Source organism: Mobula birostris, chromosome 8 (assembly GCF_030028105.1).
Source record: "Mobula birostris isolate sMobBir1 chromosome 8, sMobBir1.hap1, whole genome shotgun sequence".
NCBI classification, from domain to species: Eukaryota; Metazoa; Chordata; class Chondrichthyes; order Myliobatiformes; family Myliobatidae; genus Mobula; species Mobula birostris.
The window spans coordinates 91,078,574-91,096,601 of NC_092377.1; the positions used below are offsets into that span (position 1 = coordinate 91,078,574).

General features: G+C 37.4%; 1 protein-coding gene across 6 annotated transcripts in view; it reads right to left on the reverse strand.

Moving 5' to 3' along the window:
* Positions 1 to 18,028, reverse strand: part of LOC140201476 (syntaxin-binding protein 5) — a 228,458-nt gene that overhangs the window by 197,898 nt on the left and 12,532 nt on the right. For all 6 annotated transcript variants that reach the window (XM_072265644.1, XM_072265649.1, XM_072265645.1 and 3 more), the window contains exons 3-4: positions 13,023 to 13,104; positions 10,252 to 10,352 (exon numbers count right to left, since the gene is read on the reverse strand). In XM_072265644.1, coding sequence (XP_072121745.1) covers positions 10,252 to 10,352; positions 13,023 to 13,104 — 183 coding nt within the window. The remainder of the gene's footprint in view (positions 1 to 10,251; positions 10,353 to 13,022; positions 13,105 to 18,028) is intronic.

Below are 18,028 nucleotides of genomic sequence, written 5' to 3' on the forward strand. Positions count from 1 at the left end.
GATCATACTCCTGTATTTTTATCTTTAAATCTCCCTGGTCTTCCTCAATCAGATTTTGGCGTTTTAAGGCAACTTTGTTATCTGATAAGGAACTTTTAAAATTTCTAGAGAGGCATACTATTTTGTTTTTTGAAGAGAATAAAAAGGAAGAGACTTCTAATCTTATTGTATGGGATACTTTCAAGGCCTATTTTAGAGGACAAATTATTTCTTTTACTGTGAGCATTAAGAATAAAGCTAATAAAGAAAGAACTGAATTAGCCAATCAATTGAAACAATTAGATCAAAAATATGCTATAGCTCCAGATCCTGCTTTATATAAAAGACGTGTTGAAGTTAAAACTAAATATGATCTTCTGTTAACATATCCAATTGAAACTCAACTTCTTAAAGATAAAACTCAATTTTACATTCACGGAGATAAATCAGGCAAAGTATTGGCCAACCAATTAAAAACTTCTGTAGTTAAACGACAAATTAATTTGTAAAACTCGTGGTGATAGGACAACTGATCACTCTGAAATAAATGATACCTTTAGAGAATTCTATTCTAAACTTTATAGTTCTGATTCCCCTAAAGATAGTGCTGTAATGAATAATTTTCTAGATCAATTAAATATCCCTGTACTTTCTGCAACCAGATGGATCAACCCGTTTCTTATGAGGAAATTGCCAAGCTATAGGTTCATTACACTTGGGGAAGTCTCTGGGTAAAGATGGATTTTCTGGAGAACTTTATAAGGCTTTTTCCTCATTAATTATACTGCAGTTACAGTTAGTCTTTTTAGGTTGTTTCAAGTTGGGTAGCTTGCCTCAATCTTTCTATGAAGCTTCTATTTCACTTATGCTAAAAAAGAACAAGGAACCAACTGAATGTTCTTCCTAAAGACCAATTTCATTACTCAATGTTGACACGAAAATCCTTTCTAAAGTTTTGGTTCGTAGGATTGAAAATATTTTACCTTCTATTATTTCTGATGATCAGACTGGATTTATTAAAAACCGACACTCCCATTTTAATATACGCTGTGTATTAAATGTTATCTACTCTCCTTCTCAGGAGATATCGGAATGTGTGATATCCTTAGATGCTGAGAAGGCCTTTGATCAGGTTGAATGGAATTATTTATTTAAAACCTTAGAAAAATTTAATTTTGGACCAGATTTTATTCAATGGATTAAATTACTTTATCTATCTCCTTCTGCTCGGGTTCTTACTAATTTTCAGAATACCAAATCATTTAAACTTCACCGCGGAACTAGACAAGGTTATCCGTTGAGTCCTTTGCTCTTTGATTTAGCTTTAGAACCCCTAGCCATTGCTTTTCAAGAATCTAATGATATCTGTGGTATTTTAAGGAGAGGTATTATTCACAAAATCTCACTTTACACCGATGATATATTGCTTTTTATCTCTAATGTTGAGACCTCGCTACCTCGTGTACTTTCTTTACTTTCCCATTTTAGCTAGTTTTCAGGATTTAAGTTGAACCTACATAAGAGTGAATTATTTCCTTTAAATAATTTGGTATCAACTTATACTAATCTCCCTTTTAAAATTGTAAGGAATCAATTTACTTATTTGGGTGTTACAGTCACTAAGAATTACAAACACTTCTTTAAAGAAAACTTCCTTACTTTATTGAACCATGTAAAAAGAATATCATTAAATTGGTCACCTCTTTCAATATCGTTGATTGGACAAATTAATTCCATTAAAATGAAAATTCTACCTAAATTTATATATCCTTTTCAGGCTTTACCTGTTTTTATTCCCAAATCCTTTTTTGACTCTCTTGATTCTATTTTATCCTCTTATCAGTCAGTCAGTCAGTGGGTGCCGTCCCGAGTCCGGGACTGACGGCTATGTAAAATCCTCTTATATATGGAAAAATAAACGTCCTCGATTAAATAAAGTTCATCTTCAAAAATCTAAAAAGTCTGGAGGTTTAGTCTTACATAATTTTAGGTTTTATTACTGGGCAGTTAATATACGATATATTACATTTTGGCTATATTTCGGGAGGAGAAGATGGCGGTGTGACGCAGCACGCACGGCCTCTCTGCTGATGAATATCTGTAATCTGTCAAGTAGGAGGCCGTGCACAATTCTGATTTGATAGAGGCAGACGTGAGAGCACGGAGGAGCATCTGGTGAAACTTCTGAAATGCCTGCTTCGCTGCCGCTGTTACTGTGTAATCCGAAATCTCCGGAAGGGAAGGCCCCGAATCGTCGGCTTTGCCTGTTGCTTGGTGGCTGGGGCCGGGCTCGAAGCGCTTGGCAGAAATGGTGCTCAGTGTCAGAGGCTCGAAGTTTTCGGACGGACTCAGAGTCGGACTGTAGTTGGGTGCTTCCAGGATGCTGCATCGGCAAGTTTGCGGCACTGGAAGCTCATGGCAGGGAGAGTTTTCTTCCTTCTACCATCTGCGTGAGGTGATGGGCTATTGGGACTTTGAGACTATTTTTTACCATGCCCATGGTCTGCTCTTATCAAATTACGGTATTGCTTTGCACTGTTGTAACTATATGTTATAATTATGTGGTTTTTGTCAGTTTTAGTCTTGGTCTGTCTTGTGTTTCTGTGATATCATACTGGAGGAATATTGTATCATTTTTTAATGCATGCATTTCTAAATGACAATAAATGAGGACTGAAGGTCCTCATAATCTAATCTAATATTATATTAATCGTGTAGACTGTCCGGTATGGTTCCTTTAGAAGCTAACTCTGTTAATAAATTTTCTATTATTTCTCTTCGTGGATCCTCACTTCCTTTATTTGTAAGTAAACTAACTGATAATTTAATAGTTAAACATACTCTGAGGATCTGGATACAACTTAGAAAACACTTCAGTTTATTGAGATTTTCCCTTTCAAGTCCCATTTATTCTAACTTCTTTTTTTAAACCCTCCATGACCGATTTAGTTTTTAAAGAATGGGACAGGTTGGGTATTAAATGTTTTTGGGATCTGTTTGTTGGAGGAAATCATTTTTCATTTGAGCAATTGTCAGCTAAATATAGCTTACCCAAAACTCACTTCTTTAGATATTTACAAATCAGAGACTAAGATCTCAATTATGCACATTTCCTATAAGCTCAGATAAGACCTTACTAGACGTAATTTTCAATTTGACACCTTTTCATAATGGTTCAATATCTAATATTTATGGCATGTTACTGGAGGCGAGGAATGTTCCTTTAGACAAAATTAAGAATCTCTGGGAACAAGATTTACAGACATTAATATCTGAGGAAACTTGGAATGAAATTTTTAAACTGGTTAATATTTCGTTACGTGCTCATCATTCCCTCATACAATTTAAGGTGGTACGTAGAGCTCATATGACTAAGGATAAGCTATCTCATTTTTATTCGGATATATCTCCCTACTGTGACAGATGTAATAATGGAGAAACTTCATTAATTCATATGTTTTGGACTTGTCCGAGTCTTGAAAAATATTGGAAGGAAGTTTTTCAAACTTTTTCTTTACTTCTCAAGGTCAATTTTAAGCCTAATCCTCTGACGGCCCTATTTGGTATTGTTGCAAGACAAAATCTCAAGCTGAAGGCATATTTACATATTTTGGCCTTTAGCTCTCTTATAGCTAGGAGGGCACTTTTGTTTAAATGGAAAGATGTTTTTCCTCCTACTCATTCTCAGTGGTTATGCAACGTTATGTCATGCTTAGATTTAGAAAAGATTCATTGTTCAATTTCTGAATCTCGTCAAGACTTTCAAACGTTGTGGGGACCTTTTCTGAATTATTTTCAAAACCTTCAAGTCGTTGTTTAAATTCAGATGTTGGCTATTATTATTTTTTATTATATGAGAAGGTATAGCTTCAGTCTTGGTAGGGGTTAGATTTTTTTTCTAATAAATTAGCATATTTTAATATAACTATTGATTAACTTACATGAATACGGGATAATGAGATTATGAATAGATATAATGTAATTGGTAGTTTTTAAAAATCTTTTTTGACATTTTATATACACTTTCTTGTACTCTGTATTCTTCTATGTAGAAACTAATAAAAATATTGGAAAGGAAAAACTGTTCAATTGAAGCACAGTGTAGCATCTAACAGCCACACAAGTGCGCACGACTGATGCTAGTTAGAACCTGTTCGGTAACAATCTCCTGCCTCAATTAAATGGTATAGTGTCCCAAATAAACTAAGTGTATCCTAGAAATTTTTTCTATTAATTTTTGTTAAGAATTGTCCTGAATAAATAAATAATATAGGAAGACTTGACAGATTCCCCTTTTTAAGAGTGGCTAGCTTTCTCAAACGGAAATACAACAGTACAACATTAACAATCACTTTTCAGAAGCAAATTTAAATCTTCCTTATTCCCTCCATCAGTCTCCTATTTTAGTTCAAGTTTAATCCACTTTTCCCAAGAGCTCTTAAAATTCCTTCAATGGAAGAAAACCAGTGGCAAAGGAAATGGCAGCAGAATATCTGAGATTTAAAGGGAAATTCAGGGAATAGTACAGGTGGACCACCTCAAATCCAGCAATTAGTAATCCAGTTCCACCGCTGGTTCGGACATAATTTTTGCCCGCCTAATTTCAAATGTCCCACGTTGCCACGCCAACCCGTTGCCATCATCATTAGCAGAATCAGTAGATGGAACAGTCTTTAAAAGAAGCAAGTCATTCCTCTGGGTCATTCTGCATTTATTTTTATAACCTGTGCTTATCAATGAAGTCATATCCTCACTGAATACAGGAAATGCTTCTTATGGTGTGAAGTGCAAACACCATACGCTATCTATACAAGATAAGGTGGAAGCTCTGAAAGTTGTGTGTCTGTGAAAAGCATATGCAACTTGTATAATATTGGCACTTCCACAGATAATGATATAAAGAAACAAAAAGAAAAGTTGCTCCAGCTCTTTGCTGACAGTGAATCAAAAAAAAGGTGTGCATAAGGAAAACAATAAAAGATGGAAGATGTTCACAATGAGATAAAGTTCTCATAAAATGGTTAAGCTCCACATCAGAGAAGGTATAGAACTGGCAGGAGAGATGGTGAAGGAACAAGTGAAATTATCTCATGAAGAATTAGGACTGGATTATGAGCGTGATTACAGTGAAGGGTGGCTTCAACATTTCAAGCAACAATATGGAATAACATTTCGTAGAGTGTGTGTTGAAAAATCATCCACAGACAAGAAAGCAGCTGCTGAGTTTGTTGATGAGTTTACGAAGTTAGTTTCTGATGAAAATTTAAGCCCTGAGCAGATACACAAGTTTACAGAACCACTTTATTTTGGTGTTATACTCCGAGACGAACACTAACTGCAGAGGATGCAGTATCACTAACAGTTCATAAAGCATCAAAAGATTGTGTCACTGTGTTGGGCTACTCCAACACTGCAGGAACCCACAGGTGTAAGTTGTTAGTCATTGGCAAAAGTTTACATCCCAGAGCTTTCAGAAGGTATGAAGCAGTCTCCAGTAATTTACCATGCCAACAAAAAAGAATGGATTATAACTGCACCATGCATCCAAAAGCAGAACTGTTATTAAAGGATGTTTATGGTATCCACTTGCCACCTAATTGTACATCATTAATTCCACCCTTCCAATGGAATATTCTGCTCTTTGAAGGCTAAATATCACTCGCTGTTTATGAAGTGGCTGTACTGTGCTTCAATATATTTCACGCGTTTTATTTGTCATTTCTTTCCTCTTTATTATCCAAGGATTATCATCAAGTGGGTTAGAGGTGTTTACTTATTTCATCTTACCTAACCACCTGTGATTTAGCAAAATCACTAATCCAGCACTGCACATGTCCCAATCATTCTGGATTTGTGGTGGTCAACCTGTATCAGGCAACAAATGGTACTCAAGGCACCTAATGACTAAAGGAATTTGCTCTACGCCAAAATCCTCAAACTTCATGTGTACACAGAACTGTGTTCTGTGTTGTTCTGCTGAACATGGTGGGTATACTATGTTGGTGCTGGAATGTGTGATGACACTTGCAGGCTTCTTCTAGCACATCATTAGTTGTGTTCATTGTTAACACAAACAATTCATTTCAAACTACGTGGTTTTGATGTACATATGATAAATAAATTTGAATTCTGAGGTTACAGCCTTGTGTGCATATGCTGTAACTTCACAACTACATAACCACAGCCAAAATGTTTCTTTTTGAAGGAAGACTTGACACTTGCAGAACAAGTAGCTAAGTGCAACAGGAGCTTACTTTGAGACTGAACAACCTTTAGCTCCAGGGAAAACTATCCTGGTTGGTCAGTGTCAATAATAGACCTCAAAAGCAGGGTCAAGTAACAGCAAAGATGTAGTTGGACAAGGGAAGGTCCTCGTCCAACTCCTTAAGTCAAAACATTCAATTAGAGGATGTTCTTACCTAACGTAACTGCAGTCTTGTTAGATGCCATGTTCTGCTTTCCTCCCCCACAACCGATAGATTTTTATTATTCTTGTTGAGGAAAAAGATACCTTAGGGCTTCTTGACACATCCATGAGTTTAACCATTTTAACCACAACTTCATCAGTGGTGAGTATGAAAATGATGGGTGGGAGATAGATATATACAAACTGTAATTTGAACTAATTCCAGATACTACTTTTGCATGTGAATACCATTCTTTGGAACAGAGGAGATTAATTTTGGGTGCTAAAATGGCAAATTCCTCTTATGTAAAATCAAAGAAATAGCAAAATTGAAGAACTGATGAGCTTTGTGGAACAGAGAGACCTGCAGCACAACTCACTAAAAGCAGGCACACAAGTGGAGAAAGTTGGCTGCTGTTATAAAAGCCACTGTCAAGCTCAGAATCAGAATCAGGTTCATTATCACCGGCATGTGTTGGTGAAATTTGTTAACTTAGCAGCAGCAGTTCAATGCAATACATAATATAGAAGAAAAAAAATAATAAATAAGTAAATCAATTAGAGCATACATATATGGAATAGATTAAAAATCGTGCAAAAAGCAGAGGAAGTAGTGTTCATGGGTTCAATGTCCATTTAGGAATTGGATGGCCAAGGGGAAGAAGTTGTTCTTGAATCGCTGGGCGTGTGCCTTCAGGCTTCTGTACCTCCTACCTGATGGTAACAGTGAGAAACGGAAATGCCCTGGGTGCTGAAGGTCCTTAATAATGAACTCTGCCTTTTTGAGACACCGCTCCTTGAAGATGTCCAGGATAATTTGTAGGCTAGTACCCAAGATGGAGCCGACGAAATTTACGACCCTCTGCAGCCTCCTTCAGTCCTGTGCAGTGCCCCCCCCCATATCAGACAGTGATGCAGCCTGTCAGAATGCTCTCCACAGTACATCTATAGAAGTTTTTGAGTATATTTGTTGACATACCAAATCTCCTCAAACTCATAATGAAGTATAGACGCTGTCTTGCCTTCTTTATAACTGCATCAACATGTTAGGACCAGGTTAGTCCTCAGAAATCTTGACACCCAGGAACTTGAAACTACTCACTCTCTCCACTTCTGATCCCTCTATGAGGATTGGCATGTGTTCCTTTGTCTTACCCTTCCTGATGTCCACAATCAGCTCTTTTGTCTTACTGAAGTTGAGTGCAAGGTTGTTGCTGCGTCAGCACTCCACTAGTTGGCATATCTTGCTTCTGTACGCCCTCTTGTCACCATCCGAGATTCTACCAACAATGGTTCTATCATCAGCAAATTTATAGATGGTATTTGAGCTATGCCTAGCCACACAGTCATAGGTATAGGGAGAGTAGAGCAGTGGGCTAAGTACACACACCCCTGAGGTGCGCCAGTGTTGATCATCAGCAAGGGGGAGATATTATCACCAATCTGCACAGATTGTGATCTTTCAGTTAGGAAGTTGAGGATCTAATTGAAGAGGGAGGTACAGAGGCCCAGCTTCTCAATCAGGATTGTGGGAATGATGGTGTTAAATGTTGAGTTTAGTCGATGAACAGCATCCTGACATAGGTGTTTGTACTGTCCAGGTGGTCTAAGGCCGTGCGAAGAGCCACTGAAATTGCATCTGCCATTGTCATATTGTGGCGATAGGCAAATTGCAATGGGTCCAGGTCCTTGCTGAGGCAGGAGTTCAGTCTAGTCATGACCAACCTCTCAAAGCATTTCATCACTGTAGACATGAGTACTACCGGGTGATAGTCATTAAGACAGCTCACATCATTCTTCTAAGGCACTGGTATAATTGTTGCCTTTTTGAAGCAAGTGGGAACTTCTGCATATAGCAGTGAAGGGTTGAAAAAGTCCTTGAATATTCCCACCAGTTGGTTGGCACAAGTTTTCACAGCTTTACCAGGTACTCCATCGGGACCTTCCGCCTTGAGAGGGTTCAGCCGATTAAAAGGCAGCCTAACATCAGCCAATGAGACAGAGATCACAGGATCACCGGGTGCTGCAAGGGTCTTCACAGCTGTAGTTATATTCTCCCCTTCAAAGGAGGCATAGAAGGCGCTGAGTTCACCTGGTAGTGAAGCCTCGCTGCCATTCATGCTATTGGGTTTCACTTTGTATGAAGTAATGTCTTGCAAACCTTGCCAGAGTTGTCGTACACCTAATGTCGCCTCCAAACTCATTCGAAAGGGAGCTGAGAGGGTGCAGGAGAGATTCACAAGGATACTGCCTGGACTAGAGAGCCAAGTTATTGGGAGAGGTTGGTCATACTGGATCTTTAAGCCCTGGAGTGCAAGGCGGCCTCACAGCAGTTTATAAGAGTCATGAGGTGTAAGGATAAAGTGGAGAGTCATAATTTTTTCACCAGGTTTAGGAGCCCAAATGAGAGAGAGGGCACAAACACAAGACAGGGGAGATGTAAAAGACACTCAAGAAGTAACTACTTTACACAGGGTACTGAGTATTTGTAAAGAACTGCCAGAGGAAGTAGTCAAGCCATGTACAATTGCAAAGAGGCATTTGGAAACATACATAGATGAAAGAGCCTTGGAGTCATGGACTGAATGTAGGAGGCATTTCTGTTCCAGATACAGAGAATCAAAATAATATGCAGCCAATTGCTTATCTGACTGCACACTTTTTCTTGAATATACTCATTTAAAAGTACTGAAACCCATCTGATTCAACCACAACCTCAAGTCCACATGCTTAATAATTCAATGTAATTGAGTTGCAGACAACCAATCTTCCAGAATATGCCTGTTGTAGTCCCACAGGAGAGATGGAGAGCTTTGCATTGTTATTCTTTGCCCCTCAGCCCCATTGAGAATAGACATCACCTGCACCCAAGGGAGCCAGCTGCTTTCAGAGCTACTCACTGCAACCCCCACAACACGCAAATGCAGTCTGGTTTGTCTTTCCATCCCATTTGTGCCTCTGCTCCCTTTGAGATAAATCTGCATGGCTCCTGTTATGGTTATATCAAGCAAGAAACACAAACATGCATGTAACAGTGGATCCTGGTTAACTGGGCCATTGGTTAATTGAAACAGCCACTTACTTGGGACAGCTCTTAAACAACAAAAACTAATTGAGAAAATTGCCACGATTCCCTTTGTTTTTTTGGGACACTATGCCACTTAATTGGGGCAGGAAACTGTTATCAAACAGTTTCTAACCATCAATCACGTACACATGTGGTCATTAGACGCTACACCAAGCTTACAGCATAGTTTTTAAGATAGTGTCACTTGTGGGCGTGTGTTGTGTTTAAAAAGCAATTATTTCTGTTGCTGATAGTTAGTGAGAAATAAGCAAAAAGACAATTCCGAATCGTTATTCAGGCTCGGAGAAATGACTGGAAGTAAAAATGAAATGATTTCACTACTTCAATGAATTAGGAACTATGAAGAATTTGCAGGCATCGGTAATCATCTTGAGTGTTACAATGAATATGAAGATTTGGAGGATGCAATCAACAACATTGTGTGAATGCAGTTTATTATCTACACCAGGGGTCTGTGCTAATTTCATTCATTTACAGTCAATCAAAAGAACCCAGCAGCGTACACTGGATGAATTTCTCCATTGATAACCATCAGGAACTAACACATAGTTTTATAGTACTGTAGTAGTATTGTTACTGGTCTAATGTTACCTTTATTATTTTTCTGAACTTTGTCTTCTGATCACTGGCCCTTTGACCAATAGAAACAGGTTCATCATGGAATACATTACAAAATGCCAATTTCTAAACATTGTAGTAAATGCTTACATTGTCTTTCAATATCTATCCAATATACTCAGTGAACACCAGGAGACCACTGAAGATTTAATTACTCTACCTTTCTTTGTTAAATTTAAGAGAATGGAGTATGGCAGGCCTTTTCTGACGCAGATTCCAGAGATGTAAAGTATCATCTGCCAAGGCACTCACAAGGGCTCCCTGCAGGACAGTAAAAACATATTACATCTTCCAACAAATGCAATATACAAAAAAAGCTTCAAGCCCATCAACACTGATCTTCCTTGATTGACATAAACCTTTCAGGAAAAGGCAAAATAACCCACAAAAATGTTGGCCTGTTTAGAGAATGCCACAGGAAAATTCACTTGCAAAGCAGTAGAATCAAAGTCCAATTGCCTAGACTTCCTCATTCACAAATCAGAAATTTGGTCCTGGAACTGGCAATGTCCACCTTCGAGTGAAGATAATAATCTTAATTTTTTAAAAAACAGTTGTAGTAACACCGCTTTCACAAGTCTTGATTGTATGTCCCAGAAGGCTGCTGGCATCTAACAAAACAGCCTATATATAATTCTGTTATATCTTTTCCCCACAGAGTAAAATTCTACACAAGGAAAAAAGTCTTAAACATTCACAACTGATATCTGAAGCAGACTGTGGAATCATCTTGAAAAGGAAAGTAACCAGGCAAATTTGATATTTTTTTGTCACCATTCTCACATGTTGAATGACAGTACCTCACAGGAGCAAATGTCAGAAACTTGCATTTTTTTTCTGATTCAGTTTGCAGGATATGTATCTGACCATGTGAATGAACAAAACAATTTTGGGTATCAGCTGTGGCTCCAATGGTAGAATCAGGAAGCTTTGTATTGATAACCCACTTTGTAAATCCATGCATATATTCTGTCATAATGAGAGAGTGCTGCACTATCAGAGACGCCATCTTTCAGATCTGCATAAAATCAAGGCATCATCTCCTCTCTCAGCTGGATGCAAAACATCCCTTGGCATTATTCTGAGACAAAGCAGGGGAATTCTCCATAGAGTTAGTCTAATACTTTTTCCTGCATCAAGAGGTGTTTTGGGGATCATGCTATATTGCTGCCATGTATCTGACATTACAAGTATTATACTTCTTTCAAAAATTTTATTAACTGTGAATCGGATTGAAACTTTTAGGTAAATTCAGTTAACTGTTTTTCTTCTGTTGATGCTAAAATAAGGCCACTAATTTCAGTGAATTCTCTACTACATTTTGCAGAAAATAAGCTGATAAAACATGGAAAGTAAACCTCTGCTCCCAAGAAGGCAGACTGTGTAATGATTAAGCTGACTTGGTTTTTGGCAAGCACTCGGGAAGTATCCAATATTGAAGCTGTTCAACTCTGCTCTGTGCATTCTCAAAAATTATTCTGGGACAATTCAATGAGATTGCTTGCATTTGACATTATGACCCTTATACTTTCAGCTTGGTATCTTATATTTGAATAATCAGCTTGTTAAATACATACATTTCCTTACTTGATAAAAGGTTGATCTGTCTCTTTAGTTCAGGTTGGCTGAGAATAAGTAGCAATTAATATTGATCAACAGCTCATCATTTGTGTCTGTGGAAATGCCTTTGCAATTGCCCCAGCAAAATTCTTAGGATGTCAACTAAAAATATAGGAAAATTGCGTTGCTTTACTGCCCTGGCATATTTAAAGCATCATCTTAGACTCGATGCTACCATTCTTGGCTTTGAGTCAAAGGAATGCAGGTTTAAGACTTATTCTGAGCACAGCATAAAATATACTGGAACACTATAGTGCTGAATTGAGTGGAAGCACCACCTTCAGAAGATTAAAGTGAGGAATAATCTACCCTTGCAGTTGAATGCAAAAATGCTCACAAAATTACTTAGAAGAGACAGACTCTTCAGTATTTTTATCCCTCAACCAACAAACAGTTCATTTGTTTGAAAATCCTGTGGTGAGGAGGTTGTCACCCAACAGATTCAAGTCATTTATGCACCTGGGTCCAAACTTCCGAAGGTGACAGAATACAACTTACAGCCCACAGTAATTTGAAATTTAGTCACTTTAGTTATGTAGGAAATTCAATGAACAATTTACCATTGCAAGCCTGGCTTTCTATTCCTAAAATACCCATAGCTGTACGCTGTCTCTGGATTTTATACACTAGGAATTGTGAGATGACCGGAAATCTTCCTGAAGCAAAATATTTCAGATGGCATCTACAAATGTTCTTTAAGCCTCGCTCAGTTAATCATTGCAATTTCACTCCAATAAAGGCTGGTTACATAATGGGATGATCATGCCAAGGAGCCTGCGAGCTCTTTGAGTGATTATTGCAATTTTTAAGGAGATAACGTTTGTACTCAGAGTGATTAACAAGGAGGGCAGTAATCATCCAAGAGGCAAGTCACAGACAGGAGGAATATAAATTAAAGACAGACAAGGGATAGAAGAGAGAAACAAAATTGGCAGAGAAATTGGGGATCAAAAACATAACATCTAAAATACACTGTTGTAGTGTATACAATGTGGATCTACTAACATACAATCCTCAAACCATCAGAAAAACAGCTAGCACATTGTAAAAATAATTACTTTCATTCATACCTTCAATTACTGTTTGATATATTAACATTAATTGGCAAAAAACAATTTGGTTCTTTTTGGATAGGTTTATTATGCTTTTATCTGAACTATTCAAATTCAATATCCTTTTTCAAGGTTGCAAAATAAATTCAAATTAAAATTTAATCCTGTGCAATGCATCTCAAAAAATATGCACGTTTAAGTGAAACACACATTTTGCATGCTACTTCAACTACAATGAAGGTAAGTAAAAAAAACTAACCTCATTAATCAAGAACTGCAGTTGGATCACTCCTGCAGAACTGTCATGCTGGCAGTAACACTCCACCCCTGGCCTTCCAAAGCTGTAGGTTCATATTGTTAAGACAAATTCGTGCTTTGCAATAATGCTAACACCAGATATATTTATCAAGTCATTGGATAAAACAGAAGCACTCTTCTCACTAATCATCCAAATTTAGGAACAGCTACATAGGTGCATACAATTAAGCTTTCAAGCATTGCATGGCTCCATAAGGCACATTTAAGAAACCCTTAGATAAGCACATGGATGATAGAAAAATGGAGGACTATGTAGGGGGAGGGATAAATTGATTTTGAAGGTTAAAAGGTTGGCACATCATTGGCCGAAGGACTTGTACTGTTCTGTAATGTTCTACATTCAAGCACCAACTTCATAAGCATTAATTCTGATGTGAATGGGATGAAAGTGAGCACTACCACAATTTTATTTGAGCTTTTTAATCTCCATATACCCTAAAGTTCTATTGTTTCATTCAAATTTGGACTATAATTTTCTTTCTTTTATATCCTATTGAGCACTGAATATTTTCTTCTTTTGAAAAATATCTCAAGATTTCCACACTCTAATGAAGTGGTCCAGAATACCGCAGCTGGAAGCAGCTTAAGTTAATAGATTTCTTTTTTGTTAAAAAGCATGTTTTTTATAGTGAGCCTTGAATCTAGAGTTCAATTTTTGACATTTACCACAGACTTACCACTGTGCAATGAATGGTTTACCATTGGGTGTACATTTTTAATAAGAATTCAGAATCCTGTATTTGATACAAGGTTTTATCTTTAAGGATATTTGGCAGAAGTAATCTGTAAAATTGCCAAAGCTAAAATAAAAAGTCTGCTTAAGCAGCTAGTAATTGTTTTTCCCCAAAAATTCTACAAGTGATCTCTTACATAAGGTTAGCTTTGCTCAATAGGTAGTGTACATGCACTAATCATAAATTTAAGCTTCACTGCAGTCCTTGAGCAAACAGCCTCATGTTAGCATTTCAATGTTGTATTGAGGGTGTACTGCATTGTTCGAGATGACAGCTTTTGGATGAGAAAATAAACAGAGGCATTGTCTGCCTGTTTCAGTGGATGTAGCAGTCCTTTCACAAGCTGTCCCTCCTAAAGTGTTTTGGAGTCAATTAACTACTTTCTTTTAAAGTGCAGCAGCCATCACAAAATGAAGACATGGCAGCCAATTGGCAAAACTTCCAAAAATATCACTGTGATAATGAACAGATAATCAGATTTTTTTTTATATAGTTGAGGGATAAATTCTGGGAAGAATGCCAGGGATAACCTCCACCACACTGTAAAGTAACAGATATTTCACAGGAAAAAAGGGGCTTCAGTTTCCTCCATCTGCCCACCCACCACTCACCTCATGGAAGCAGCCTCAATGTGCATAGCCTCGTCAAGATCTTCCAGGCTGATCCAGTGGTGAATTTTATACAGCTGAAGGTGTGTGTGTTGGGGGAGGGAGGGGAGTGACGGCATCATGCAACTTCTTCCTTCCTTTCCCCCCACAGGTAATTACCAACAAAAGCATGGTACCTTCCGCATACATTTTTAAAGTGGCTAGTGGCTTCACACATACTCCCAGTTTTCTCAGAATATGTTTAAAAAGGAAGGATCAACTTTTAAGTTTTTTTTAAGTAAATAATTATATGCACACACAACTCTCAAATCGCAGGTTGAACCAGAGACAGCCCTTCATATTTCTCACACAACCACAGTCCAAAGACACTGAAAAGTACTTTTGAGCTGGATTGTTGAAAGGTTGGGGGCGGGGGGGGGGGGGCGGTCACACACTGATACACTGGCCAAGCTATGCAACAAGTGACTGGTTTCATCGGCAAGGTGGAAACTGTTGGTAAATGTTTTGGACAATCCAGTATGTGCTGTCATCTAAAACCTGGCACCTCTTTGTACTGCCCAGCTGGGAATTTAAATTTATCCAAAAAACCGAACACACATTAATTCATGCCAACATAATCACTCATTTTTCAAGATACATATTCTTTCCATGACAAGGCATTTTCTATTATCATTGCTACAACCTTAAACTATCAGGACGCCTGACGGACAGTGATTAAACTTGCCTTCACAACTATCTGGAGATATCAAATAAGTAATCTTCTCTGGAAGCCTATTCTAATTTAAGAGGAGAATGCTTCTTCTCTGAACTCTAGCCCAAAAGGATATTTTTATTAACATCAGTAATGACATTTTCCAATTACATAGCACATTTAACAAGAAATGCATTAAAGCACTTCACAGGAGTTACTTTTGTCCAACTACATTCTTTTGGTTTTCCCAGACGATACTATGTTTAAATCTGGAGAAAATTAGAAGTAATCTTTATGATTCTTCAGTTAAATTTGAACAGACTTGGAGATCTTTTATTCAACATTTTCATTTAATGTAACTTTTTTTTTCTTTCTCTGGCCATATTTACATTCCCTTCTTGCTTTTTAACTGTTTTTAATGGAGGTCGGGTTTGAGGACGTGATTGTCTTAAGTTGTTTAACTCTACTTGATACCTAGTTAGCCCATTGCTTTGCTTTGCTTTTTAGTTTAGTTGCACGGTGGGTTTTTTTCCCTTATTGACATGTTTGAAAATTAGTATACTATTATATTACCTGGTTATTTTATATCTAAACTGCACTGTTTGTACTAACTTTTTTTTGTGTATTAATATCTCTTATAAAGTTATATTGCAACTGTGCATCAGTGCCTATTTGGTTTATCTTTTGGGTACTAATTCAATAAAAAGATTTAAAAAGGAGTTACTTTTGTGATGTACAAGTAACCATGTATTAAAAATTTAATCCAGAAGCACTATAGATGTACATAATACATCTTTAGTGCTATAATGTACTTAGATGAACTACTGTACACAACGGACTCATGGTAAACAATACAAAGCCTCCTGGAATCATCTGGCCCAGTGGGATCGCATGGGCCAATGCAGAGAGGGAGCAGTCCAAATTCAGTTTCATATCTACACTTAACTCAAGCAGTAACTTTGTCCCCAAAGCTGGGTCGATCACCAAAGTTCCATGCCACACATAGACCTCCCAAATCGAAAAAGCACCCCTACTCTCAGTAACAATTTTACAGTTGGCTGAGGCATGCTTCAGGATTACTGGCTGTTAAGAACTTGAATATTTTGTGACTGAGTGATTGTGAATATTTGGCACAAATTTCTTAAAAAACATTAAGAAGAAAAATTAAACATAGAAAGCATTTTAAAATCAACACATTCACATACATTTAACATTAAAAATTGCAACCGCATTTTTAAAATAAAGCAAATTAATTTACGCATGTCCTTTCCGAGCCATTCCGTTCCATTGAAAGGAATTACTGAACTTTTGCCAAGTCAAAATGGGATTGATATCCAGAGAAAATTTCCAATATATTTGCTACATTATCCATAGGAAGTTGGCATTCTGCCACTGGACTCTGCAGGGAGTTCAACATTGAAGTTTAATCTTAACAACAGGAGGGAGGACACAAGTCAGTGACCCACAGAAGTGTCCCAGATTGTTCATCTACTTCTCTGCAAAATAACTTAGTACCTCCATTTCAGGTCTTATATCGTGTTTCAATTTTTTCTTTGTTTATTTTTGGTTCATTTCTGCAATTTTTTTGTCCTTTTCAAAAATCATTCATGTCACCCATGTCCCCACCTCCAATCCCCACTACTGCCCACTCACATTCAGGGTACAAACACATGTGCCAATAATATGGGCATCATATCTACACTTTTGAAACAATAATGCATGGCCGATTTTATCGAAATACGTTGTCACAGAAGTCTGAAAAGAATAAAAAGCTAACACACTACATAGGTGCTCAGTGATGGTTTACTGAACATCACTTCAAGAAAAAAATTAAAAAGCAAAGCCCTGTGTGTGTCAGGCTTGAATTTTTAATTCCTTTTACATTTGAGTTTGCTTTCAACCTTTTTATTAATGTTGACTAAATCTATTTCAGATATTAAAAATTTGCTGAATAAGATGCATCAACTAAGTCTCAGCTTTGCCTTGTTTAAAGGGACAGTGAATCTTACCATACGAACACTTAATTTGTGTGTTTACAGACTTGATGTGAAACTACTTAGCAATTTGCCAAAAAAGTAAACATTGCATTCAAAATAATTCCATCAATCCGGATGCTTAAGGAATTTTACTTTACCAAGACTACGGAGCGCCTGCCTGAATAGTGGAAACCACTCACAAAAGTTTACTGGGCTACACAAGCTTTGGAATGAAAATCTTTAAACTGAATCCTACACATAGCCATGCACACCTCCTGGTTTCAGTCCCATTAATGCCTACCGTTTTACTCTTTCATTTGTCCCTGCACCGATACACTATCCCACTGACAATATTCCATGTGCATTTGGAAATTAAATACAATAACATGAAAGCAAAATGTGAATTCTCTATGATTACCATTAATTGTGATTTATGGATACAAACATTTTAACATTTTCCCCAGCGGGCCTTCACTTTTCCAATTTTTCTGAAAAAAACGAACTTAAAACCAAGAAATATAGAAGGGATTTGGGAAGATGGCTAAGGCATGTCTGAAATAGGAAGAACTGAATAGCCTTAATGCTGGGTGGAAGATCCGGTGGCTCTAGAAAAGCAAAATTGCAGGAGCATGGAAGAGAAAGCAAGAATGGGAACAATGGTATGTGAAGGGAAGACTACCTATGAGGAAGGTGTAAATAGTTTACAGAAAATTACTGATAGTCGAGAGAGCGGACAAAAAACTGGCAGATAAAGTGCAATGTGGGAAATTGCAAAGTTGTTCTCTTTTGGATGAAGAACAATAAACAGATTGTTTAAAAGGAAAAAGACCAGAAAACTGCAGCAAAAAGGGATTTGGGGATCCTTGTACGTGAACTACAAATACTGGCTTACAGGTGCACGAGGACAAATGGATACTGGTGTTCATTTCAAGAGGTTT